At 37.0% G+C, this 25,585-nt stretch overlaps 4 protein-coding genes across 4 annotated transcripts; 3 read left to right on the top strand and 1 right to left on the bottom strand.

The window, feature by feature from the left end:
* Nucleotides 1-325: 325 nt before the first annotated feature.
* LOC143578160 (G-type lectin S-receptor-like serine/threonine-protein kinase SD2-5) lies at nucleotides 326-2,901 on the top strand. The gene has a single exon (XM_077061823.1). The coding sequence runs from the start codon at nucleotides 330-332 to the stop codon at nucleotides 2,829-2,831; it is 2,502 nt and encodes an 833-aa protein (XP_076917938.1). The 5' UTR covers nucleotides 326-329; the 3' UTR covers nucleotides 2,832-2,901.
* Nucleotides 2,902-4,039: 1,138 nt separating this feature from the next.
* Nucleotides 4,040-6,728, bottom strand: LOC143578161 (phosphatidylglycerophosphate phosphatase 1, chloroplastic/mitochondrial-like). The gene is made up of 6 exons (XM_077061824.1): nucleotides 6,634-6,728; nucleotides 6,063-6,594; nucleotides 5,879-5,956; nucleotides 4,921-4,994; nucleotides 4,729-4,836; nucleotides 4,040-4,202 (listed from the first exon to the last, which is right to left on the bottom strand). Exons 1-6 carry the CDS (start codon nucleotides 6,724-6,726, stop codon nucleotides 4,086-4,088), a joined length of 1,002 nt encoding a protein of 333 aa, XP_076917939.1. The 5' UTR covers nucleotides 6,727-6,728; the 3' UTR covers nucleotides 4,040-4,085.
* A 1,855-nt stretch (nucleotides 6,729-8,583) lies between these two features.
* On the top strand, nucleotides 8,584-9,474 carry LOC143578169 (ubiquinone biosynthesis O-methyltransferase, mitochondrial-like). The gene is made up of 5 exons (XM_077061833.1): nucleotides 8,584-8,593; nucleotides 8,819-8,842; nucleotides 8,943-9,142; nucleotides 9,226-9,306; nucleotides 9,367-9,474. The coding sequence occupies exons 1-5, from the start codon at nucleotides 8,584-8,586 to the stop codon at nucleotides 9,472-9,474; spliced, it is 423 nt and encodes a 140-aa protein (XP_076917948.1).
* A 3,791-nt stretch (nucleotides 9,475-13,265) lies between these two features.
* On the top strand, nucleotides 13,266-18,832 carry LOC143578162 (citrate synthase, glyoxysomal-like). Its single transcript, XM_077061825.1, has 13 exons — nucleotides 13,266-13,537; nucleotides 14,527-14,707; nucleotides 14,803-14,888; nucleotides 15,464-15,568; nucleotides 15,651-15,713; nucleotides 15,796-15,905; nucleotides 16,004-16,123; nucleotides 16,789-16,864; nucleotides 16,989-17,062; nucleotides 17,153-17,273; nucleotides 17,358-17,455; nucleotides 17,536-17,659; nucleotides 18,558-18,832. Exons 1-13 carry the CDS (start codon nucleotides 13,277-13,279, stop codon nucleotides 18,693-18,695), a joined length of 1,557 nt encoding a protein of 518 aa, XP_076917940.1. The 5' UTR covers nucleotides 13,266-13,276; the 3' UTR covers nucleotides 18,696-18,832.
* Nucleotides 18,833-25,585: the final 6,753 nt, after the last annotated feature.

Genomic DNA, 25,585 nt, shown 5'->3' on the forward strand with positions numbered 1-25,585 from the left:
TCATATCAAATGCACGATTGAAGGCCAAAGTTGTCACGAGATACAGAATATGCATCTTACCTAGGCCAAACAGTACTAGTTGGTTTCAGTTACTTTTAACGTCTCCAGAGAGTCATGGTGTTAAACAATTATTTTTCTGAGACGAAGATACAAGTTGTATTTAATAATTTAGATGGTTGGCCAACTAACATGACGGCAAATCATAATTTACGGTTTTCTGAATTAAATTACAAGTATGGAGTTGACTTTTTACAGTGTGTAGATATGATACTTAGATCTGAAACATATATCTTTATATGCTAATGAGTACTATTCCTTAATCATTAGGGATGAAGGCACCATGTATATGTTATTATTTTGACTTGTTTCTTATCTTAAGTTTCTACTCAACCATTGCGCAGCCGGCCTTCGATTACCCTACTACTGCAAATCTTTCCACCACATGGACCAACGATAGATCCTTTGCCTTCGATAGAAATTTCTCTTACACAAATGGCCCGAAGGTCCGACTCATCCTCCTTGGTGAACCAGTAGGGCCTAGATTCGGCTGTGGTTTCTACTGCAATGGAACATGCACCTCTTATCTCTTTGCTGTCTTCATTGTTCCAACAAGACTCAGGTTCCCTCAACCTGAAGTTGTGTGGTCAGCAAACCGAGATAGTCCAGTTAGTGATGGTGCAATACTGAATCTCACTTCAACCGGAGAATTGGTCCTGCGGGATGTTGATGGAAGCACAGTTTGGAGTACCAACACCACGGGGAAATCTGTTGCCGGTTTGAAGTTAATTGAGGGAAACCTCGTGTTGGTTAATGTCAATAACTCGGTGGTTTGGCAATCTTTTGACTACCCAACAGACTGTTTGGTACCGGGGCAAAGACTGTTTCGAGGACAACAGTTGATACCTAGTGTTTCGGAAACCAATTGGACGTCCCAAAAAGGTTTGTTTTCTCTTCAAGTCAAAGATAAAGGTTTGTTTGCTTATGTTGGATCAAACCCAGCTCAGGCCTATTTCAGTTGGCCAATCGTTGGTAACCGTACATATATCGTAAGGCCATACATTAGGTTCGGGAATGGTAGTTTTTCTCTATTCTTTTTTTCTGATGATCCACATTATCCTGATAATATGCTTACCATACCTCAAGCTTCACCGGACCAGTACATGAAACTGATGCCGGATGGGCATTTGCAAGCACTTGAATGGCAAAGCGCATGGTTAGTGGTGTCTGATCTACTTACGGGCGATCTTGGAGATTGTAATTACCCTTTGGCTTGTGGGAGAAACGCCATTTGCTCGGGTAATCAACAGTGTAGTTGTCCAGTGTCAAGCTCTCCCAGGATAGACTATTTCAGAGCAGTTAATGATCGGCAACCGGACCAGGGTTGCTCTCAAATTACTCCTCTCACATGTAATGCCACCCATGAACAAACTTTTATTGCACTTGAGAATGTTATATACTTCAATGATATTGTAGATTTAGACAGTGTGGACATAGAGACTTGCAAACAAGCATGTGTCAACAATTGCTCATGCAAAGCAGCTCTATTTCAATATGGTTCAAATTCTTCTGATGGGGATTGTTATTTACCTTTTGAGCTCTTCACAATGATGAATGTAGATCCCAATGTAGTTCACCGCAATACTTCAGCTTTCATAAAAGTACAGAATGTAAGATCACCTCCTTCTGCTTCCACATCTGGATCACCTCGATCAACTTTAGGAGTTGCATTAATTGCCATCATTTCAAGTGTTTTGGTTATGCTGTTGGGTATATGTATTCTTATTTCCATAATCCGCAGGCGAAGAAGGGACTCTCAACTGGAGGAAGAGTTTATAGGCGAGGTACCAGGAATGCCAAATCGGTTTTCTTATGAAGAATTGAAAACTGCCACGGAGGATTTTAACAAAAAGCTTGGTGAAGGAGGATTTGGAGAAGTTTATGAAGGGACTCTTGAAGATGGCTCAAAGATTGCAGTTAAATGTCTTGAGGGCCTTGGGCACATTAACAAATCATTCCTAGCTGAGGTTCAATCCATTGGAAGCATTCACCATGTGAACCTAGTTACACTAAGAGGGTTTGGTGCTTGGAAATCACAACGTTTTCTTGTATATGAATTCATGAATAACGGATCATTAGAACGTTGGATTTACCACAGAGACCGAGAGCACGTGCTAGAATGGGAATGCAGAAAGAAAATCATTCTTGATGTTGCCAAGGGTCTAGCATATCTTCATGAAGAGTGTAGGCAAAAAATCATCCACCTAGATATTAAACCTCAAAACATATTGCTAGATAGTGATTTCAATGCCAAAGTATCGGATTTTGGATTGTCAAAACTCATTGACAGAAATCAAACCCAAGTTATGACCACTATGAGAGGAACCCCAGGATATCTGGCTCCAGAGTGGTTGAGCTCGATTATTACTGAAAAAGTGGATGTATACAGCTTTGGGGTCGTTCTCTTAGAAATGTTGTGTGGAAGGAAGAATTTTGACAGATCACAGCCTGAAGAAAGCTGGCACTTACTTAGTGTCCTTCAGAAATGTTGGGATCAAGGAACGCTGCTAGATATGGTTGACAAGTACAGTGAAGATATGCATATCCACGATTTAGAAGTTGTGGAGATGATGAAAGTGGCTTCATGGTGTTTACAATATGATTATACGAAAAGGCCTTCCATGTCGACGGTTGTTAAGGTGTTAGAAGGCGTTATGATTGCTGAATCTAGCTTGGATTACAACTTCATAAATCCGAAACTGCTAAACACGGTGGTTGAAAATGAAAAAGATATGACACCATTGTTGGCCTCTGTTCTGTCTGGTCCTAGGTGAGGTTTTTGTTGATGACTTTTATGCACATTCTTAATGTTTTATGGTGTTCTCTTTCTTAATCTTTTGGTATACATGTTTTAATGAGTGCATGTGTACATATGTTGTGTTTGTACACATCACTTCAAAGGAAGTTGTAACTTGCAGTTTTGATTATCATGCAAAAATATTAAATTAAGTCATTTTTATATGAATAATGGTGTTTTAGAATCACTAAACCATTTGATAAAATATCATTTTGACGCAAGCACGCGCTTGGAAATTTTATGTATTCATCTGCATCCTGCTAGCAATCCACGGGCTTCATAGTCACGTATACAGCATGCACAGTAAGATATGGTTAAAAACAAAAATAAAGTCTATTGCTTTAATAATTAACCTCGTTTCTATTGGTTTAATAACTTGAAGTCTAAAATATTAGTCCATGTGTGCCACTCATCTTTTTCAAACCGTGAAACACTACGTCTTTTCACGGTTCAAAAAGATGAGTGGCACACCTCAGTCCTAGTTACATTTGATATGTTTTGAATTTCACCAACACTTATTCAAGTGTTAAAATGCGATGGTTGTCGTAAAAATACATTGGATTTTTCTTAACCGACGCTTTACAATTCACAGTATGAAGGGTGGTTCATGTATGCTTTAAAAGGCTGCAATATTCATGGCCAGGTTATATTTGGAAATCTTGCCTTGAATGGTCCTTGCAAATTACAATTCATGGCCTTGTTTTCAGACTTGCAAGAATTCGGTGTTACAGCAGTGCAAACAAAAGACCATCCTAGATTGAGGTGGTCTCGGTGGTGTGAAACTCTTCATCCTCTCTAACCCGACCATAAGTTGTTAGCAACCTAGATTTAACTGTTATGAGGGGCCTCTAGGCTAAAGCCTCAGGACCATCATCTAATGATCATGTCAGTATATTTTATATGGATCTAGATGTATCAAGTATGTAGTCACAAGTATTAACACATTTAGTAAGTACCACCTAATGATCAAGTCAGCATATTTTAGAACAATGTAATGTCTAGGAACATGATGTATAACGGCGCAAGAGAGATGAAGACAGTATGAAGTCCTTCGGATACATACTGAAACTGAATCCGTCACTCCGCCCATCAACTAAACTTGGAGCACTGCATAAGACACCTAACACGACATGCGGTTTCATTTATAAAATAATCATAAAGTAACAAAAAGTATCATGCATAGGCTTGCACCACACAATAATTTCAATTCCTGATTTCCCTATAACTTTTTTTAAACAAATGGTGTTTCTTTCACGCAATCCAAGGCGTCCGAAAGAAGCCTCTCATTTACTGGCTTTAAACCCTTCTTCGACCACCGCTTCATGAGAGCCAGTTCGATTTTTCGCACCTGTAAACAACCAATTACAAAAGTCACTTATTTCATTAGATATAATATAATTTAGAATATGACCATTATACCCTTCTCTAAATCCTTATATAAGAGAAGGGTATTTATGTCAAAAAAATTGAAAGCAGGTATCATATATTATAATCTTTTTGTTGAGCATATATGATAGTATTAAAGTCATAAGCATTTCTTGGCACACAAATAGTATTCAGTGCCATCTCCGAGAATCATGAAAAAATTTCGGGCCGAAGGCGGAAAAAAATGTGGGCCTTAAATTAGTTGAGTAATTGGGTTTAAACATTATGAATTCATATCTTTTTGTCAAAAAAATAAATATATATAATTAAAAAAAATCAGGCCTTTCGAGATGTCGGGCCGGGGTCGGTCGACCACCCGGCCCTACCTCATAGCCGACCTTGGTAGTATTATGCATGATGTACAAGTAAATAATGCACTTTTGTTTCTTATATATTGAAAGCTGTTAATATCTATTAAATTTCATAAATATGATATATGAAAAACGAACCTGCTTAACAGTCAACGGTTCTTCTGCAAGACTCAGAGGTGCGGTTAATATAGTAAGAAAGCCATTTCTGTTACCATAAACAATGTCTGTGAATGGACGATCGCCCACCTGAAAATAAAAAACAGTGTGGTTTTACTGCTCTATTTAAATTTAACAAAAACCAAAAAGAAAGTTCAAAAATATATTTGGTACCATTATGAGTTTTGAACTATCACATCCAAAGTGTCTTTCAATTTCTTCAGCCGAGCCAGCTGGCTTCTTCACCTCTACAGTCGACAAACAAAATTACAAATTATATAATATGATGTTCCTACATTAAGTAAGTATCGTTGAAGTTTGAAACGATTGAGTCATATATAACAAATTTGGGTTGACTTAAATCATAAATGTAAATAGCATCTACATAAGACTTAATGGGCATTTACATAATAACTCATGGGCTTTCATTAGTCAGGCACTAAACATCAAATAAAAAAAGATAGATGACAAATAAAACCACTTCATTTGCTAGCTTAATTTGTGTTATGACTTACTAACTTAGGGCTTCAAGTTATGATTGGAACCACATGCTAGTTTTTATCTTGTCAATGATTACAAATTATGTTTTTACAAAAACCATACTTGGTTTTTCCAAATCATAACCGAGACCCTAATTCAGTAAGTCGTAACACAGATTAAGCTTTAGCCTTTAGCAAAGTCATATTGTACTCTTGTTCATATTGACATACACATACAATACGATAGCTCTGCTATAAGTGGGATCACAGTGGATACGTTTGTTGTTGTATATGCCATATGGTACAACTATAGTAGGCTAAGACTATAAAACCAAATTAACCTAATACTATGTGTATATTAATGAACCCGATAAGTCATATATCTATCTCCTAGCACAACTACTTATCAACACCAATTACAAACTTCTCGTTACAAAATAACACAAGTTTCTTATCGCCTTTTCGGTCACAAAATTCAAAGCTCAAGTAGCTAGTTTCACATCCTTTATTAACCGCATATTGCTTGTTCATGATAAAATGTTAACAATCTCATGTTTCCCATAAAGATTCATTTTAAAAGATTTAAACTTTTTATCATAATTCTTGAATCTTGATTTACAAAAGTAAAAGGATATCGATTTTGCGATACTTACGATGTCTAATGACTCGGATTCCAATCACAAACTCAAGAGCCCTAGCTTTCCTTCCATCTGGATCATACTCCTGAAGCCCTGATCCCATCAAAAACCGCAAACAAATCGTGCATTAATACAAAACAAAACAAAACAAAACAAAAAACAAACAAAACCATCAGCATTCTTCTCAAACTTAAATTACCAGCAGAGTTACTAAAAACCGCAATGTTGTTCCCGAAAACCGACTTGCAGGCCTCCACAGACGGCGAAAGCGGGCCCCACAACGCCAACGAGTAGGGCACCGTAAGCGTATTATCCTTATCAAACACAACACCTTCAAACCCCTTTCGTTTCAACGCAGCCCAATCGATATACCTCACATCGGGCACCGACACATGCGGTATCACCCAATGCTTGTTCTTAGTAATCACCGACACCGAGAACAAAAGCCCCTCCACATTAATCCTCTGTCCCACAGCCGCTTTCAAGTCCGCCCACCACATGTTCGACGAAATGCCGCAACCAAATTTGCCGGGTTTTTTGTCCGGGTTTTGATGGGTTTTGTTTAAATAAATGGGTGGAGAGTTGTAGAGGCGATTTGGGTATGTGGAATCGGCATCGGAATCGTTGTCTGGATCTCGATTTTGATGGTTTTGTTTGTTTTCTTGGTGTTTATCGATGGCCGAAAGGGAGTGAAAGATGCCGGTGGAGAAGTGGGTTGGGCGGAGTCTGTTGTTGGAAGGACAGTGATGGGGTTGAAGATGAAGATGAAGATGAAGATGAAGATGAAGATGTGATGAGTGAATTGGGTGGGTGAAGAGACTGCAACGGGGGATGTGATATGTGAAAGTGAAGGTGTTGAGCATTTTATGATGTTATTGGTTGATCCATAAGGTGAGGATGAGGAAATATTTTTCTATTCTAAAGTTTTATACTTTTATTATAAACCCCAACTATGTGGAGGACTTTAAAATTGAAACCATGTGTTATTGTGTTTGGGCCGACCTAAGTAGATTCGGTTGTTGTTTAATGTTTTGGTACTATATTTAGGTCAGTGGTGCACAAATCGGTTTTTTTTTTTTATTTGGAACGGGTAGGAACTGGTTTCTGGTATGATCAACAAAAGTCAAAACTGGGTCGGACAGTAACCGGTTTCGGGTATAGTCAGGTATTTGACCGGTTTTTTCAGGTTTTGAGTAGGGTCGGGTTTTGACCGGGTATTTCCGGTTCCGGTTGTGTCGGTTCCGGTTCCGGTTCCGGATAGAATCTAATACCAGGTCCTACCCGCGGGTCGGGTACGCGTAGAAACTAGTTCCGGGTCAAGTCCAGACCCGGATATTTTGTGCACCTCTAGTTTAGGTACTATGTTTGTACGTTTAAATAGTTAAATTTAATGTTTAGGACTTTAGTGATGGGTGTAAGCTTTGGGAGATGACTTGATGACTTTCAAAATAGAAAGATTAGGGCATGAGGTATGGTTATGTGGTTTGTGGGCTCATTTGCTCACAATGACTAAAGGGCATGTCTAACTATACCGTCGATGAGAGGTGCTAAGCTTCGTAAGAGTAGCGCTTTGTGTGTGTTTGCCTTGTGTCGTTCATTAGTTTGTGTATTATGATTAGGACAGGGCCGGTTCAACCAGTTTGGTGGCCTAAAACGAAGTAAAAATACAAGGCCCTTTTATAATTTTTTTATTTTATATTGGTGTGTTATTATGTTGTGAAATGAGTAAAACTTTGAATTAAAATAATGTAATTAAATTATAAAAATCAGTGACGCAAAGAACAAAGGAAAGCTGTGAAAACAATTATAGTCAACGAACTCACATTTAATTTATCATATGTTAAAATTAATCTAATTTAATTCAGATATTGTTTTATATATATTCTATTCTTTCAAAATGACTTACTATTTAATTTCATAAAAGGTTGATTTTGATTATTGTGCTGCAAAAAAGTCAAATTGCAGAAAAAAAAAGAAAATAAATGTAGAGATTAGGGATCAAATCAACGACTATAAATGTAAATAAAGAAAATGAAAGTCTTACCACCAATACAGGATGGCATTTGTTTCTTTAAGTACATGTACTGTACTTGTTATGTATATTAACTATAATCTTTCTTTTAAAAATTGGGGGCCTTTTTATTTTGGGGGCCCAAAGCCCTAGCTTTGCTTCATATAACTAACAGGCCGGCCCTGGATTAGGAGGTTACTCACTTTTTACTGTATTATTGTTTAAGCATGTTAACTATGAAGTTCTCATTTGGCATTTGATTTGTTGTAAAAACCAACCAACCTAGTTTTTATGGGTTTCAGTTGAACATGTTGAGCTTATAACAACAAATATCTTTTTATTAGTGGGAGTTTATCCAAAGTAGGAGCTTTGAAAGTTTGCTTGTTCTTACGACCTTCCTAACGAACTTTCCATAGTTGGCGTCAAATATTTGTCCTTAGCATGTATCGTATGTCACGATTACGATTTTGAATGGAAAAGTCTAATGTAGGTTGTGTTCCATTACCTTCATGTGTTTTTTTTTTAATATATCAAATCAAATTGCCTAGTAGTTTCCCTCAACAAAAGCATGTGTGTAAATAAAGGATCTTAGGTGAAGTTTTAGTATCTGATGGCAAAACCAATAATTTACTACTATCTAAAAGAAGGGGTAAGGAAGTAAACAAGTAATATTTGAAGTACAAAGTCACTTATCTATAAGTGGTCATGTATGGAAATAGGTATATGACTAGTGTTAAAAATTTATGTGAACATAACACGAATATAATATTAGAAAATAACCGATTCAATTATCAAAAACATATATACTCGCTTATAGTATCCCCTCCCGATGAACTCGTTCAAGCTTCGCCACTGTCTTGATTTATATGCACCATTGTTTTACTTTGTGTAATTATTATATTATTTTTGGTATAACTGATTTATGATTAGTTTTTTTGTATTAGGATTTGGATCCGGTACAACTACCGGTACCTCCTATACATTATTTAACCCTTTTCGTTTATCATTTCACATACACGCGCGCGCGCATTATTCTTTAAGATGCTTGTATTACAACCTTGTGAACAGAATATTTAGTTGAAGAACGGATGAAGTTTTATGCAATTTTTGCTTTAGAGGTAATTGAACATGTGGCAGCCCCTGCTGAGTTATGCAAATCCTTGTTAGCATTAACTGAATCTAATGGAGCAACTGTCATCTCAACTGTAAACCGTTCTATGCGAGCATTCGCCTCTACAATTGTAGCAGCAGAGTGCATTCTGCGTTGGGTATCATAATAACGTTTTAAAATTTTCTTTTTTCATTTTTAAATTTTGGAGTTTTTGTATGCTGAAAAATCGTATATTAACAGCTTCCAAAGGGCACGCATCAATGGTCGAGTTTTATAACACCTGAAGAGCTAGTATTGATGCTACAGCGTGCTTCGGTTTATGTAAGTTAATGTGTAATTTGAGTTCATTTTTTGTTTGGTTATTTGACCAGATTTTTATAGGTTGAAGAGATGGCTGGCTTTGCATACGACCCGTTGACCAGTCAATGGTCTATCACTGATGATATCGATGTCTTGTACATCGCCTTCGGTGCTAAAAATAGCCAATGATTTACCGATTATGGCTAGGTTTAGAGTGGTGCACCCTTGTTTATCATCTAGTTTTTTGTATCAACATCTTGGTTTGATTTGTCACAACTCACAAGGGACTAAAAGTGTTAGCTCTCTTAAAGTTTTGGACCATTTTGATAGCTAAAATTGTTGGGTTTTTTTTTAACGGCCAACAAACATAGAATGCCTAGGTACTCCGTACGGGGTGACCCAATGGTAAAAGTACATCGCCAGCTGCCTAACCCAGCCGTATGTAGCCCTTAAGCGACTCCAATTTATCTCTAGTTCCGGGAAACCCACCGGTCGAAGGTCCACTTGTGGTAAAATCCGGATGCACTTAGGATCGAATCGGAGATCATAACATTTTATACTATTTTAGGATTTTTTTTATTTTTTTTTTTGACCTTTTGTGCATCTTCTCACAACCGGTTTGAAAATTTCAGTACGGGTATAATTCATGTAGGACCTTTATTGAAACAAGTTAAAAACATTAGGGACCTAATGTGTCATATCCCACAACTGTTATCTAAATTGTGCTCAGAGCATCCACAATGGGGTGTGAAACCCAAGGTCTGGATCTATGTGGCGTGCGGCGGTGGACGAGATGAGTTACAAACTTCCTTGTTGTGGAGCAAAGTCTTTGGGATAAGGTTTGTTCTTATAGACCAGTGGTAGACAAGTGAGGTAGACCATTTTCTCTCACTATCTCTCACATACACATATAGATATATTATATATTATGTTAATGGGGTTTGTGAAGATTTTTGTGAAATAAAATTTAATATTTAAGAAAAGTTTGAAATATGATATGAAGCTAATATAACGTTTTGTAAAAGTTTGTTATAGATAGCTAGAAGCTCTCTAAAAAGAAGTATTTAGCGCATGCCCACGATTTTTCTCATGATATGAAATATTATTAAAAACAAAATAATTTTATACTTTTCTTATTATAAAGTTCAATACGCAATGTTCTACATATAATTCAAATATACGGTCGTAATGGATGTTTTATTTTACTTTTACATCGATGTAAATCTTATTAAAAGCTGAATCGTAACGATTTAATATATTTGTGATTGAGAGAGATTTGTTTTTATTTGGTATTATATCATCATCATCATCATCACTGAGTACGATGATGATGATGATGATGATGATGATGGTATTATATGTTAGACATAAATGCCTAAATGGCTACATAGTCTTAATATTATCTAAATCTTTTTGTCAATATGACTTATTTTTATATAAAAATATTTTGTAACATGTTTGTTATATACAATATGTTATAAGACTTATTTTTTTTTAAATATATATCGAAACATAAATAAAAATAAATTGATCAACAATATATTTGAAATTATATAAGATATCATATGTTAAGAATTAAAACATAAAATAAATATGTAAAATATAAACTAATCAATGATATATTTGAAATTATATAAGATATTATATATTAAGAATTAAAACATAAAATAAATATTTATGCAAAATATTATGTAGTGTTTAGAGTAAATACAGACAACTTTAATCGTGAGAAATGTATAAATAAGTAAAAGTAAATTATATAAACGCTAAAGGAACTATTATAAACTTGAGTAATTATTATTACACTATCTATAACATAATTAATTTAGTTCAAAACTGTAATTACTCTAATTATTTGTATGCTTAGTAGGTTAATTTTATTTGTATCGGATCCAACCCCATATTATAAATAAAATTAGTAAAAAAAACAAATAATAATGTTCTTAGAGCATTCCCAACCAGTCTTCATATTCTATGAGTGTGTTACCTACTTTTTAAAGTGTTTTTTGAGCATATGAGAGAGAAAATATAATAATAATAATATAAAAAAAGTATTATTTTATTGAATGAGAGAAAAAAATGCAGTATCTTACTACTCTAATAAAAGGCTACTTAATTGTGGCACTTGTCAAGCTCTCATCACTTCTCACTTTTTTTAACTCATATTCAATAAATGGTTTTTATTTCGGGTCAACCCGTCCAAATAATAGCTTCCAGATCCTTTTATTGTTCTGTTCATTTCTTTTCATAACACACACCCAACCCAAATAACAAACCCTAATTCCTACTGCCGCCTCTAATAAAAGACTACATATTCTTGCCACTTGTCAATCTCATAGCCATCCTCACATTTTTGTCAACCCATTTCAATATATAGTCCTTATTCTTTAAGTCATTTCAATATATGAATTCAATATTTTTATTAAATGCAATTAGCAGATAATCTCAAATGACATCATATTAACTAATTAAAAGGTATGATATTTTATGTGCATGGATATTTTTTTTTTGTTTGGTTTCATGGATATAGTATCATTTATTAGGGTTGGAATGCACTTGAAGAACCTTATCTGTCACACAAAAAGAGTTATAAGCAGGCCTATTTGTTACTTTATCAAGAGTTACAAGTAGACATGGACTAAAGATTTTGATTTTTGATATACGGTGTATACCGACCAATACAATTACAAATGTAGTATATAATGAAGGTTTTACTTATTTGCAACATATTTTTAATCTTAGTTATGTAATTTCTGTTATTTTAATATAAATTGTACTTTATTAACAATATATGATCATTTTTGTTGATTGCATTTCACTTAATGGTTAAAGTTTAAAATTTTCATCAATTAACCGTGTAATACACGGGCCTCAAACTAGTCTTTAATATAATTAGAGCATTCCAAATAGCTCCCCTGTAATTATGCGGGAGGGATCTCTAAAATTTTTTGGAGGGTTGTAAGTGGTTATGAGTAAAGGAGAGAATAATTTAAAGAGATCAGTAAATTTGGAGAAAAACCCTATTCATCCTCTATTTATTTGTTAATATATTTGAAAGTGGTTGTGAGTGGATAAATGATAATGATAAAAATGTAAAAAAAATATTATTTAATTGTATATGAGAAAGAAAATTTAGTGTTTTTTAGTGTAATATAGAGATGAAGACAGAGAATGGATTAAGAATACTTTTGGACAGATTGGTATGTTAGAATTTATAACTAAACTATAGAATATGGACAAATCCCCGAAATAAACCAAATGATGAGAGAGAAACAAAAAATAATCCAAATTTCAAAAAATTTCCAATAACGATCTATTGAAAACTCACGGAGCCGTAATATTTGGGTTCATGCCGTGAGTTTTCGCTAGCCACTAATATTATGCCACGTGTTATATATCTGACCCCACCCATGAGATTTTAAACCAAATTCCGTCCGACCCGCGAGTTTTGATACAAAAACCGTCTTTTTGAAAACCATCTTCTCCGTGCGATTTGGAAAAAGTTTGAATCCACATCATTCCACCATTGATTATTCACCACCACCATCACCGTCTCCGTCCTTCAATATCCAACATCACCATCTCCGGCCACTGTCAACTACACTATCTCCAACCATCATTTGGACTATTTTTTGTTACTTTCTCATCATTTAGCCTATTTTAAGAATTTGCTCATAAAATATTTATCTATGTGATTTAACTCTAAAAATATATCATTACTTAGCACAAAAATCAAAATAAAATAAAACCTTGAAAAAGAAAAAAAAATAATAAAAAGGAAGAAGATAAAGAGAAACCAATTCGGTCAATTGTAGCATTCCTAGAAATAATATTATTTTATTCCATAAACAATACAAAATACTAAATAATAATAATAATAACTTCAATACCAAACCAGCTACAGTCGATCAATCTTGCAAGCAACTAACTCTTACAAATACACACACGTTCACCAAAACACTCATTTCCAATTCCAATTCCAATTCCAATTATGGGAGCCGAAGGCGCTGAGAATCACAGTACGGTTGCTGCTCGTGGACGATTAGCCGTACTATCAGCTCACCTATCCGCTTGTGTCCAATCCAATACGTTCACTCCGGTTCTCGAATCATCACCAGTTTCCGCTCAGGTGTTTGTACAGCCGCCGCCTAATTTGAAAGGCTCGGTGTTGATTGTTGACGAACGGACCGGTAAGAAGTACAGAGTGCCGGTTTCCGATGAAGGTACCGTCAGAGCTACGGATTTGAAGAAGGTAATCGGAGTTTGATTAGTTTGATTTTGATTATTTAGGTTTTTTAAGTATTGGATAGAATATGTTACTGTTATTTAGGTTTGTGCTTCTTCAATTGCAGTTATGAGATGTGATGTGAATCATTTGATTAGGTTTGTTGTGATTAGGAGGTATGATTTGATTAGGTTTTTGTGATTCTATATGCACATGAACAAGCCGAATAGCCGATTGTATCGGTTTGATGCGTGCAGTTTGATAGTTTTTGTGTGAGCTAGGGTTTTAACTGTTAGATAAAGTATATTTGGTAGGGTTTATTATTGTAACCAGGAGATATGATTTGATTAGGTTTTCATTAGTCTATATCGTTGAATAAAATTCATGATCCAATTGAGTATGTACATGAACACGCCTATTGTATCAATTTGATGCACTGAATTTGATAGTTTTTGTGTGATTTAGGTTTTTAAATACTAGTTAGGTTTATTGCAGTTATGAGATGTGATTTGATTAGGTATGATTTGATTAGGGTTTTATTACTCTGTATTAACGAATTAATTTCATAATTCAATCGAATTTGCACATGAGCGCACCAACTGTATGGATATGATGCACTACATTTGATAGCTTTTGTGTGTGTTTGGTTTTTAAGTGTTGGATAGACTATGTTAGTTAGGGTTTATTGTAATTAGGATATATGAGTTGATTAGGTTTATGTAATCAGGAGATATGATTTGATTAGGTATCATTTTTCTATATTTATGGAGCAAATCTATAATCTAATCGAATTTGCACATGAACACACCAGTTGTAAGCCTGTTCCTAGTAACAGTTTGGCGTGCTGAATTTGATAGTTTTGTACAATTTTATGTAATTAGGAGATATGATTTAATTAGGTTTTCATTATTCTATATCGTCCAATCAAATTTATAATCCAATTGAAATTGCACATGAGCACGCCAATTGTATCGTTTGGTGCATGAATTTGATAGTTTGTGTATAACTTGTTGCAGATAACAACAGGAAGCAATGATAAGGGTTTGAAGCTCTATGATCCAGGCTACCTTAACACAGCACCTGTTAGATCATCAATCTGTTACATTGATGGTGATGAAGGGATCTTAAGATACAGAGGCTACCCAATCGAAGAGTTGGCAGAGGGTAGTTCGTTCTTAGATGTAGCATACCTTTTAAGTAAGCCCTAGAAACTTGATGAATATCAATAGTTTGTTGTATATATCCTTGAATTTTGTGACTGCTTCTCGTTTATTGATGCTTGTTGTTTGTAGTGTATGGAAATTTGCCTTCTCAGAGCCAGTTAGCGGACTGGGAGTTCACTGTAGCACAACATTCAGCTGTCCCACAGGGGATTTTGGTAAGATGGTTTTACATTCGATCTTGTTTGCAAATTTGGGTAAATACCTTAACAGGCATCATCTTTCTTATACATGAAAAGTCTCCCAACTTAATTTTTACATATTGAAGTCCCTAAACTTATCAGAAAAATACGTCAATTTCCCTCAGCCCAATCTTGGTGTTTTAAAGTTGCTAAGGTTGTGTGGAATGCATGCACTCGTCAAAAAAATAGTGACTTGTTACCGCGATTTGATGAAGTGACATTAACTTTTTTGCATAAAGAAATTCATCTTATTTTGACCAATTCAAGAGGTAACAAGTCATCTGTATTCTAGAGAAGTTTAGTGTCTTTAATGTACCAAAATTGGGTTGAGTGACTTATTCATGTAAAATGAGAGAGCATGTTGGTTTTTATGGTATCAACATATTCATCAAGTTTTAGCAAAGTTTGAGAGCAAATTCATCATCTTTGTAAGACCTTTTATATGCTTATGTGATGACTTTGTTTTGGGTTCCTTTATATAAGAAAGTTGTTTTGCAAGTTTCTTGATGTGGAATATTTTCTATATTAAAATCATACCACTTATATGGCAGGATATTATACATGCCATGCCTCATGATGCACATCCAATGGGTGTTCTAGTCAGTGCAATGAGTGCCCTTTCTGTATTCCATCCCGATGCAAACCCTGCTCTTAGGGTAAGTAATTTCACGTTCAAACAAATATACATATATTCTTTTATACTTTGAATATATTCTCAAGTTTTGCTTTTTAATACAGGGTCAAGATCTGTACAAGTCTAAACCAGTCAGAGACAAGCAAATCGTGCGCATACTTGGAAAGGTTTGACTTTTGAGTTTTCGCCTGTTTATCTGAGTGCTATTCTTTAATTATTTTGGCTTATTTATTATTAATTAATTTTCAGGCTCCAACTATAGCAGCAGCAGCGTATCTAAGAATGGCAGGGAGGCCACCTGTTCTTCCTTCAAGCAATCTTTCTTACTCAGAGAACTTCTTATACATGCTAGATTCATTGTAAATAATATTATTACATATTTTTAATATGGAAATGCTATGATTGACTATTTTAATTATGTAATTGAAATTGAGGTTTACATGTTGTAAACTTGCAGAGGTGACAAGTCTTATAAACCAAACCCTAGACTTGCTCGAGTACTTGATATTCTTTTTATTTTACATGCTGAGCATGAGATGAACTGCTCCACAGCAGCAGCAAGACATCTTGCATCAAGGTAACCGTTTATTTGCTTAACTAACTGATGCGGCCTTAGTGTTATATATTAGGGGTGTAAACAAGTTGAGCCGAGCCTGGGGCCATTCAACTTAATAGAGCTCAAGCTCAGCTGTTGTGGGCTCTGTCTAATGCTCATGAATAATGTTGTAAGTTCAAGCTCGACCTGGGTGTGACACGTTTATTCTTTATAAATTATTTTTTTATTTATAAAAGTCTATAAATAATCTTTTATACACATTTTTATGATTATAGATTTATACAACATAATATTATTTGATTAAGTTATCATTGTTATATAAATAATAGTATATGCTAAATGATTTTATCTTTATTATATTATTAAAAAAAATATTTGACATTTATATAAATAATAGGCCCGAAGCTTGAGTTCGAACTACTTTATTAAATGAACTTCATCAGTACTTAACTATTGTTAATGAATGAAAAGTACAAAATTCAAGACGTGTACAACTAATACTCTTTTTATTAACAAAATACCAATCTTACTTATTAACACATTTAGGATATGGTAAACATGCAAGATTTATTGATTAGTGTAGTTTAAGGGTAAACAGGGAAATTAGTAAAATATAGCTTACCAGTTATTGAAACTGGATAAGTTAAAATAGAAATGTAAACAATAGTTTTGGAATATGCATGCAGTGGTGTTGATGTATACACTGCTCTTGCTGGAGCAGTTGGAGCACTATACGGGCCACTCCATGGTGGAGCAAATGAGGTATACTGATATTTGTTTTAAGTTTGTGATAAAACGGAACCAAATTAACACATTCATTTCTTTTGATAATAAACGAACCCACAAATAAACTTATTAAATTTCTTGTGATATCCTGACATCGTAGGCGGTTCTAAAGATGCTGAACGAGATTGGAACCGTTGACAATATTCCCGAGTTCATTGAAGGTGTGAAAAACAGGTCAGTTTTGTTTCTCTGTTTTAGTTGTTGAACTGTTGAGACACATATCAAAAGAGTGTGAATTTTATCATGCACGTGTTATTTGTACAGGAAACGAAAAATGTCGGGTTTTGGGCACCGCGTGTACAAAAACTATGATCCCAGAGCAAAGGTTATTAAAAAACTAGCAGAAGAGGTTTTCTCAATTGTAGGCAGGGATCCCCTTATCGAGGTAGTTAAAACTATATAAGATTATTATTATATTATTCTAGTGCATATTATCTATATTATTCATTGGCTAACATGATGTGAACAGGTGGCTATTGCTTTGGAACAAGCTGCATTATCAGATGAATACTTTGTGAAAAGAAAGTTGTACCCTAATGTTGATTTCTATTCTGGCCTGATTTATCGGTATGTTTTTTCTTGGATTTTCGTACAATTTTGTTTGTTGCTAAATAAGTAACTGATAAAATTTATCGTTCTTGAAACAGGGCGATGGGTTTTCCAACTGAATTCTTTCCTGTTCTGTTTGCTGTACCTCGTATGGCTGGTTATTTGTCACACTGGCGAGAGTCCCTTGATGATCCCGACACTAAGATCATGAGGCCCGCACAGGTTTGCTCGATTTCAACCCACTTTTGAAACGAGTGTATCTCAAACGAGTTATAAATCAAAGAATGTAGCTACGTATGAAACAGTGTAAAACGAAGAAAAATTATTTTGTGGGCCAACCCAATTTGTACTTAGGGCTGTGAACGAGCCGAGAGGATCCAGGTGGGGCTCGGCTCAATCACAAACTGAGCTGAGCCTGATCGGTTTGTGTATCTTAACGAACTGAGATATTGAGCCCAGGCTCAGCTTGTAAAATGCTCAAGCAAATTTAATCTTATATTTGTACACATTGATATATATCAAACGAAAAAAGAAATTAACATGCACAAAATGCATAATTAATATAAGAGGTATACATTTATATGTTCTAAAATTTTGGATTGTAATTTATAAATGTTAAAATCTGGGCTTTAAAATGAGCCAACGAGCCAGCTAAATGGACCTAACGAGCGAGCCAATGAGCCGAGCTTACTTTTGCTCAGGTTCGGCTCGTAAAAAGCTTGAGCTAGCTCGTTTTTTGAAAGTGAATTTTATTTTTTACACATTGATATGCATGAAAAGAAAAATAAATAATATTTTCAACATGTACAAAATGCATAATTAATAAACTACAAAATTTATTATCTTATATATATTAAAACTTGGGTAATAGATTTGGGTTATGATTTATACATATTAAAATCTGGGCTTTATTTTAAACGAGCTAACTAAAGAGGCCTAAAGAACGAGTTAGCGAGCCGAGCTTACATTGTCTCTGGCTTGGGTATGTTGCAAACCCATTGCAGTAAGAAACTGGTTTGACCTGTTATTCATCTGTCCGATTCGCACATTTTGCCGGCTGTGTATAACATTTAGCTTTGATGTAGTTTTTAAAACCTTTATTTTGCTGGTATGTTCTTAGGTTTACACGGGTGTATGGTTGCGGCATTACATTCCTGCCCAGGAACGGATGTCATCAACCGGAGCTGTAGTTGATAAACTAGGACAGGTGTCGGTCTCCAACGCAACAAAGAGGCGGTTATCGGGGTCTGGGGTTTGACTTGGCTGGCCTTGTGAGTTGACTTTCATGGAAGTTGAAAGATGGTTTAAGTGTTCTTAATAATTCTATATATGATCATATGATTATTGTTTGGTTCTTGTAATATATGTATAATCAAGGCCATGCTGAACTGTTGTTTTGATGTCACCGACGGTTGCTTATTTAAGGTTTAATGTTTGGTCTTATGGGTATTTGGTAATGCAAATATCCAATATCAAACTAGAGTCCCCCATTGTGATGTGAACGACAAACTATTTTTTCTTTGAACGACAAATTTCATACTTTGTAAGACTTGAACTCAGGACCTTTGAGTGCTTAAGAGGTTTTGTCTTTGCTACCGGGGTGACAATAAAATTATGTAATCACTAATAATACCAACAAGCTCTTGAATCATCTCTTCTTGGTCACAATAATCTTTTGAGCGTATCAAATCTTTATCATTCCTTTAGATAAAGAGCACGACGAAAGTTAAATGACTTTGATTAGTCTAATTGGTGTAGTTTTTATCATAATAAACTAATGCAACTTGGTGTCGTTTGGGATAGCTACTTGCTATTTTCCTTAAAAGAAATTCATTCGTTCGACAAAAATCTTATAAACATTTCAAAGTTCAAAATATAAAATCGATTTTGTGTCGTAGAACTTTTCGGGTTTCTACCTTATTAGTATATCTTATAAATCAAATAACTTTTCGGGTTTCTACCTTATTAATATGTATATTGGTATATCATCAAATTGAGTGTCCTATTCGCCTACGTATCAACATATCCTTTTATGGAAACTCTTATTTGAATACGAAAGCAATTACTTTATTTCGTTAGAGTCAAGTTATTCTACAAAGGGAGATGGAGAAGGATGAGAAGGATTTATAGGCACACAAAAAAACTCTTCAAAAAAATTAAAAATAAATAAATAAAAATCATAACTCAAAATTTAATGAAAAAAAAAAAAGTAAAAACACAAAAATGTTTCCACCGTCTTCCTCGTTCTTAAAAAAAATCGTAAAAGACACAATGTTTAGTGAAAAAGACCATTGTGCTTTTTTGTTTATCATTGTGTTTTGTGTTTATTTTTGTAATTGTTTGTGTCTTTTTTCCTTGACATTGCGTCCTTTTTTCTTGATGTTGTGTTATATTAGTCAACATTGTGTTATATTTGTTGGAATATTGTTAGTGACTAGTCAAGATGAAAGAGCCGTTAAACTATTTGAGGACCAAGTCTATTTTTCTGTTTAATAAGCCAAGTCTTAGGGATATTGGCACGTTGTTTTTAGTTTGTTTCTTAGTCTTCCTGTTTTTCAGTTTATTTCCTATTTTGTAGATAGTAGTTTTCTTTATCCGTTGTAGTTTGTTGGCTATAAAAGGCCGGTTGATTAATGAAGTTATTATGCACTTTCAATTGAATTGTACTCTCTACACACTTGACACTTCAAGTGGTATCAGAGCACAAGAACGATCTGTAGTGTAATCGGTGTTGTCTAGCCATGGCCGAAGAAGGAAGCAGCAGCGGCAATTTTTAAGCTACCCACGTACCAAAGTTCGATGGGGATTATGACCATTGGAGTATGGTAATGAAGACCCTCATCCAATCCAAAGAATATTGGAGTGTTGTAAATGACGGGTTGCGGTGATCAGGCCGAACGAACACGCCACAGCTCCACAACGCAAGAACTATGAAGACAACAAGCTTAAAGATTTAAAGGTATTGAATTATCTATTCCAATCCATTGATAAGTCAATACTCAAGACAATCACTCATAAAGAAACCTCTAAGCAAGTGTGGGACGCTATGAAGATCAAATACCATGGTAGTGCTCGGGTGAAATGGGCACAATTACAAAGGCTCCGAAGAAGTTTCGAAGTGCTAGAGATGAAGACGGGAGAAGGTGTGACCGATTACCTTGGGAGGGTAATGGTTATTGCAAATGAGATGAGATCCTGTGGTGACGACATGACGGACGTAACTATCGTTGAAAAGGTGCTTAGAACACTCACTGAAAATTTCAATTTCATTGTATGTTCTATTGAAGAGTCAAAGGATCTTGATCAGATGTCCGTAGATGAGTTACAAAGCTCTCTCCTTGTCCACGAACAGAAGTTTATGAGAAGATCAACTGAAAAGCAAGCACTTAAGGCGGAACAAGAAACTTCATGGGGAAGGGGTCGAGGTCGAGGACGGTCTTCATTCAGTAGAGGTAGAGGAAGGGAAGGAGGTCGTAAAACGATTTGGGTTAGAAGAGGCGATCCAGTTCATGTACCAATGGTACCTGGTTTCTAATGTGTTGTAAAACACACGTATTTTCCGCACGTTTCATCTACGTATTATATTATATTTTATATGTTTTAACTCGTTTTAGATAGCTTTTACATATTAATCTTTATTTTGTAGGCTATGGGTGAAAGATTGAAGAAACCGAGCTTTTCGAGGAGTTTACGGCCCTTTTACGCATACAATTTCAAGACAAGACTCAAAGCCCGACCCGTGTACATCATGAAAAAGCCCAAGACCCTATTATATTATAACATAAAAAGAAAAATTAAAAAACCCTAAGTGGGCAGCAGGTTGCGATCGGACCAGAGCAGAAAGAAGAACAAGAGAAGAAAATCTTTTTTCGGCTAGGGTTTGAAGGTTGTGGCGGATAGGGAAGGAAGAAGACACAAGAATAAGCCTCGGGGATCGATTTCCCGTCAGTTTCCATCAGCCAACAACAGCCATAAACATCATATAGCCTTCCTATTTAAACATTGTTCAACACTTTGATTTTCTTATTGAATTGTTAACTAGTTTTGCAATTGCTTTAAGGATTGACTTGTATTGATTAGTATTGATTGTTGAATGATTTTTGAGATGATTGGTATGAGTTTTATGGTGTTTTTATTGAGTATTTGCTGTTGTCCAATTAATATGCTTGGCTAATCTTGTCGGTTCTACCTAGGAATGATGCTAATTGTTAGGTTTTGATAGGTTTTATGGATTGTTTGATTGATAGACTTGAATTGTTATTGTAAAGTTTGATTTAGACATGAAATAGGTTGTGTTTAAGGGCTGGAAATTTTGGTGAATTATTGCATAAACCCCGTGTGTAGGTTAATTAGTTTTGTGTTGATTGATCGGTGCATTGTTTGATTCTAGACTTTGTGTTTAGGGTTTGTTTGCGGTAGGTACAACCGTAGGGTTTTGTTGCATGATTTATTGGATTAAGTACAGCGGTTAGGCACCTTCTTTGAGACCGAGAGGTGATAAGAAGTTAGGGTTGTCTCATTGCCTTTGCATGCTAGAATAAGGATTGCGCGAGAGCGAGTTCGTTTCTTGTCAGGTTTAGGTGTTTTGAGCGACTAGTTGATCTATTTTAGTTTAAGTTGAATTGTTCCTCTATCATTGGTTGTGTAGTATTCATTTCCATTAGGGTCGAGTGTTGGTGAGACCGAGAGGTGATCCATCATTAGAACACGTTAGCAATTGTTTCCCGGTTTGGTCGTTTTAATTGATTTTGAGTAGTTTAGGCTTGTTGAGTGAGACCGAGAGGTAATCCAGTGAGCCCGAGCGATCCTTAGTCGTGTCATCTTTAGGGACCGGTGTCTTGAAGTCATTCAATCCATTAGCTTGTTAGGCCTACAGTTTGATTCAGACCTAGGTAGACGTTTTTCTCCATCCTAAGTTAACACAGTTAGTTTGTCGTTAAGTTTTCTATTTTAGGTAACTTTTGTCAGTCAGTCTAGTTAGTTCAGTTAAGTTAAAAGAAATTAAAAATCAATTAAATATTATTCTTAGGTAGGTTTTGTCTAGGGTTAGTAATAGTTAGCGTATTACGTGTCCACGTGTTCGATACTCGGACTTCCTAGGTCTATACTACTTGCGATCGGTACACTTGCCGGTTGTGTATGGTTTAGGATTTTCGTTTTAATTAAAGCTTAGTTGTGAGGGTCATTGTTATAGGGTTATCCGACACACATCAAGTTTTTGGCGCCGTTGCCGGGGACACGGTTTTAGGCGTTTTGAGAGCAATCCGAGTTAGGACTTACCTTTTGTGCTATTTGTAATTATTTTTGTTTTATTTTGCTTATTCGTTAGAATGGTTTAGATAATTTTATTTCTAATTATAGTTTTATGCGATAGACTCGATCTCGTGGACCACCTGACACTGAAGCATTTCCCGAGTCAGAGAAAGAGTTTCGTGAGAGACGTCGTCCCGTTTCACCTTCATCCACTTCTTCATCCGTTGAATTCGACGATAGGGATAGGATCATGGGCGACATTCCACCACCGAGGAGGACAGTTGCAGATCGGGCCCATCCGGCCAATGCTGGCACGAGATCCAGCATCGCACCACCCGCCATTGAAGTTAACGCGAACTGGCAGATTCCTTCGAATATTCTGAACACCATTTCTCATTCTGCTCAGTTCCACGGGTTACTTCACGAAAACCCGCATCATCATCTCACTCGCATCACGTGTATCTGCGACACCTTCCATCTTGTCGGCGTATCCGAAGACGCCGTGAAACTCCGCGTTTTTCCGTTCTCGCTCATCGATAAAGCGAGTCTGTGGCTCGAGTCCCTCCCACAGGGCTCCATAGCCACTTGGGGCTGCCATACAGACCCTGTTTCTCGAAAAATATGATCATCCGGCTAAGGCTGCTCGTCTACGTAATCAGATTCATTCTTTTCAGATGGAGGATACCGAGAGTTTCTACGAGGCATGGGAGCGATTCAAAAATCTTTTAGCGTTGTGCCCGAACCACGGCTTGCAAGATTGGGCGGTTGTCGAGAAGTTCTACAATTGAGTGACGTACGTGACGCAAAATATGCTCGACACAGCTGCGGGATGAAATTTGCTGACGACGAAGGACCCGGATGAGTGCATCGCGTTGTTTAACGGGTTAGCTATGAGTGGATACCAGCGACCACCCGCCAAGGGTGGTAAGACCGTCGATTCTATTTCAGGCGGTATGCATTCGGTGGACACGACCACCACACTCACAGCACAGGTAGAGGCGTTGGCGCAGATTGCGAAGGACCTGCAGACGAAGAGTAAGTTATGCGAGATATGCAGAGGAGGGCATGATACCGTTCAGTGCCCAGTCAGTTCGAAGGAGGAGGCCGTAGACTTCATAGGAAATTTGAACCAAAATCCAAATTCTTTCAATTCTTATAATTCGGGGTGGAGAGGCAATCAGAATTCCAACTGGAGGGGCGTAATCAGTCCGGTTTTCAGCAGCGTCAGAGCCTTTTCCAGGATGCCGGTGAGGGAACGAGCAGTGGGGAGAAGAAGCCCACTTTGGAGGAGATGATGGCGCAGCAAACACAGATGTTGTCGCAGCTTATGGCGCGTGAGGATTCCCGACACAAGGAGACGCAGGAGAAGTTTCGAGAGCACAAGCAGTTCATGAGGAATCAGGGAGCGTCGATTCAGAGTCTTGAGCGGCAAATGGGGGAGATAGCCAGTCGATTGAACGAGAGGCCGCAGGGTACACTACCGAGTAACACCGAGCAGAACCCGAAGGGATTCGCTAAAGCTGTGACAACGAGGAGCGGTGCAGGGGCACGAGGTGAGCCCGGGATTCAGTAGAGGTCTAGAGGAGGAGGATTCGAGGAGCCTGCAGTAGTTGTAGAGGAGCAGGTGGATGAGGAGATTCAGATGGAGTCTCCACCAGCCCAGGTGCATCAGAGGAGAAGCCCAGAGAGTTCAGCACAGGCCGAGAGACAGCAGCTACCGAGCGAGCCACCGAGAGTCTACAAACCTAGAGTGCCATACCACGGGAGACTCCGTAGAGATAGAGATGAGGAGCAGAATTCCAAATTTCTTGATCTTTTGAAGCAGCTTCACCTTAACATTCCATTCCTTGAGGCACTGACTTAGATGCCTAAACACGCGTAGTTCCTCAAGGATATCCTTTCGAATAAGGAGAAGCTTGCTGAGGTCGCTTCCATCCCATTGAGTGCTAGCTGTTCTGCTGTCTTACAGAGGAAATTACCAAAAAAGATGGCCGATCCAGGGAGTTTCACGATTCCCTGCATCTTGAGTGATGATACGGTATTCATGCGCTGGCCAATCTCGGTGCCAGTATTAATCTCATGCCGTATTCCGTGTATCGCAAGCTGGGTTTAGGCGAACCGAGGCCTACCAGGATGAGTATCCAGCTTGCTGATCGTTCTGTGAAATACCCTCGAAGGGTGGTCGAGAACATGCTTGTTCGTGTCGACAAGTTCATTTTCCCGGTGGACTTTGTCATTCTGGACATGAACGATGATGTTAGTGTACCGCTTCTCTTAGGCCGAGCATTCCTTGCCACTGCACAGGCGTTGATTGACATCTGCGAGGGTAAGCTGATATTGAGAGTTGGGGATGAGATCGCCACCTTCGAAGTTCGACAGTCACTTAAACACCCCAAGTCTGCTGATGACTCCCTATACTTTATCGATACCATCATGGAGCATGTTGGGGAGTTTTTCAGCTTTATCTGTGGAGGATCTGCCTCCGACGCTCAAATTCTCGATAGGGACATTCCGGAGATTGGGATGGTTGCCATGACCGATCAGTCAACGGAGGATGACACCGAGTCACATCACCCTGAGTCTGAAGTGTCTGCTGGGATCGTACGTGACGATCCGATGGACCGACCTTCTGTCGAGAGCCCCCCTCCTTCCTTAGAGCTTAAGGAGTTTCCTGCCCATTTGGTGTACGCGTTTTTGGACGAGGAGAGGAAGTTGCCAATCATTGTTGCATCTGCTTTGACGGAGGTCGAGAAAGAGAGATTGTTGAGGGTGCTACGAGAGCACAAGGAGGCCATTGCATGGAAGATTATCGACATTAAGGGTATCAACCCTTCGCCCGATGCGTTGACACTAACCTAGTCCTTAACTGGGAGAAGTGTCACTTCATGGTACGCG

This window comes from Bidens hawaiensis, unplaced genomic scaffold (assembly GCF_021521415.1).
Source record: "Bidens hawaiensis isolate Kalapana, Puna unplaced genomic scaffold, B.hawaiensis_p1.1 tig00029045_1, whole genome shotgun sequence".
NCBI classification, from domain to species: domain Eukaryota; kingdom Viridiplantae; phylum Streptophyta; class Magnoliopsida; order Asterales; family Asteraceae; genus Bidens; species Bidens hawaiensis.

What these genes read in the sequence shown, in the direction of transcription:
- LOC143578160 (XM_077061823.1), top strand. Translation starts at nt 330, where the DNA reads ATGAAGGCACCATGTATATGTTATTATTTTGACTTGTTTCTTATCTTA.
- LOC143578161 (XM_077061824.1), bottom strand. Translation starts at nt 6,726, where the DNA reads ATGCTCAACACCTTCACTTTCACATATCACATCCCCCGTTGCAGTCTC. An exon ending in AATCCGAGTCATTAGACATC is followed by an intron (nt 4,995 to 5,878) that starts GTAAGTATCGCA and finishes TGTCGACTGTAG; the next exon opens with AGGTGAAGAAGCCAGCTGGC. An exon ending in ATAGTTCAAAACTCATAATG is followed by an intron (nt 4,837 to 4,920) that starts GTACCAAATATA and finishes TTTTATTTTCAG; the next exon opens with GTGGGCGATCGTCCATTCAC.
- LOC143578169 (XM_077061833.1), top strand. An exon ending in TGGATCCGGTACAACTACCG is followed by an intron (nt 8,843 to 8,942) that starts GTACCTCCTATA and finishes CCTTGTGAACAG; the next exon opens with AATATTTAGTTGAAGAACGG. An exon ending in CAGAGTGCATTCTGCGTTGG is followed by an intron (nt 9,143 to 9,225) that starts GTATCATAATAA and finishes GTATATTAACAG; the next exon opens with CTTCCAAAGGGCACGCATCA.
- LOC143578162 (XM_077061825.1), top strand. Translation starts at nt 13,277, where the DNA reads ATGGGAGCCGAAGGCGCTGAGAATCACAGTACGGTTGCTGCTCGTGGA. An exon ending in AGATGTAGCATACCTTTTAA is followed by an intron (nt 14,708 to 14,802) that starts GTAAGCCCTAGA and finishes TGTTGTTTGTAG; the next exon opens with TGTATGGAAATTTGCCTTCT. An exon ending in TATTCTGGCCTGATTTATCG is followed by an intron (nt 17,456 to 17,535) that starts GTATGTTTTTTC and finishes TTCTTGAAACAG; the next exon opens with GGCGATGGGTTTTCCAACTG.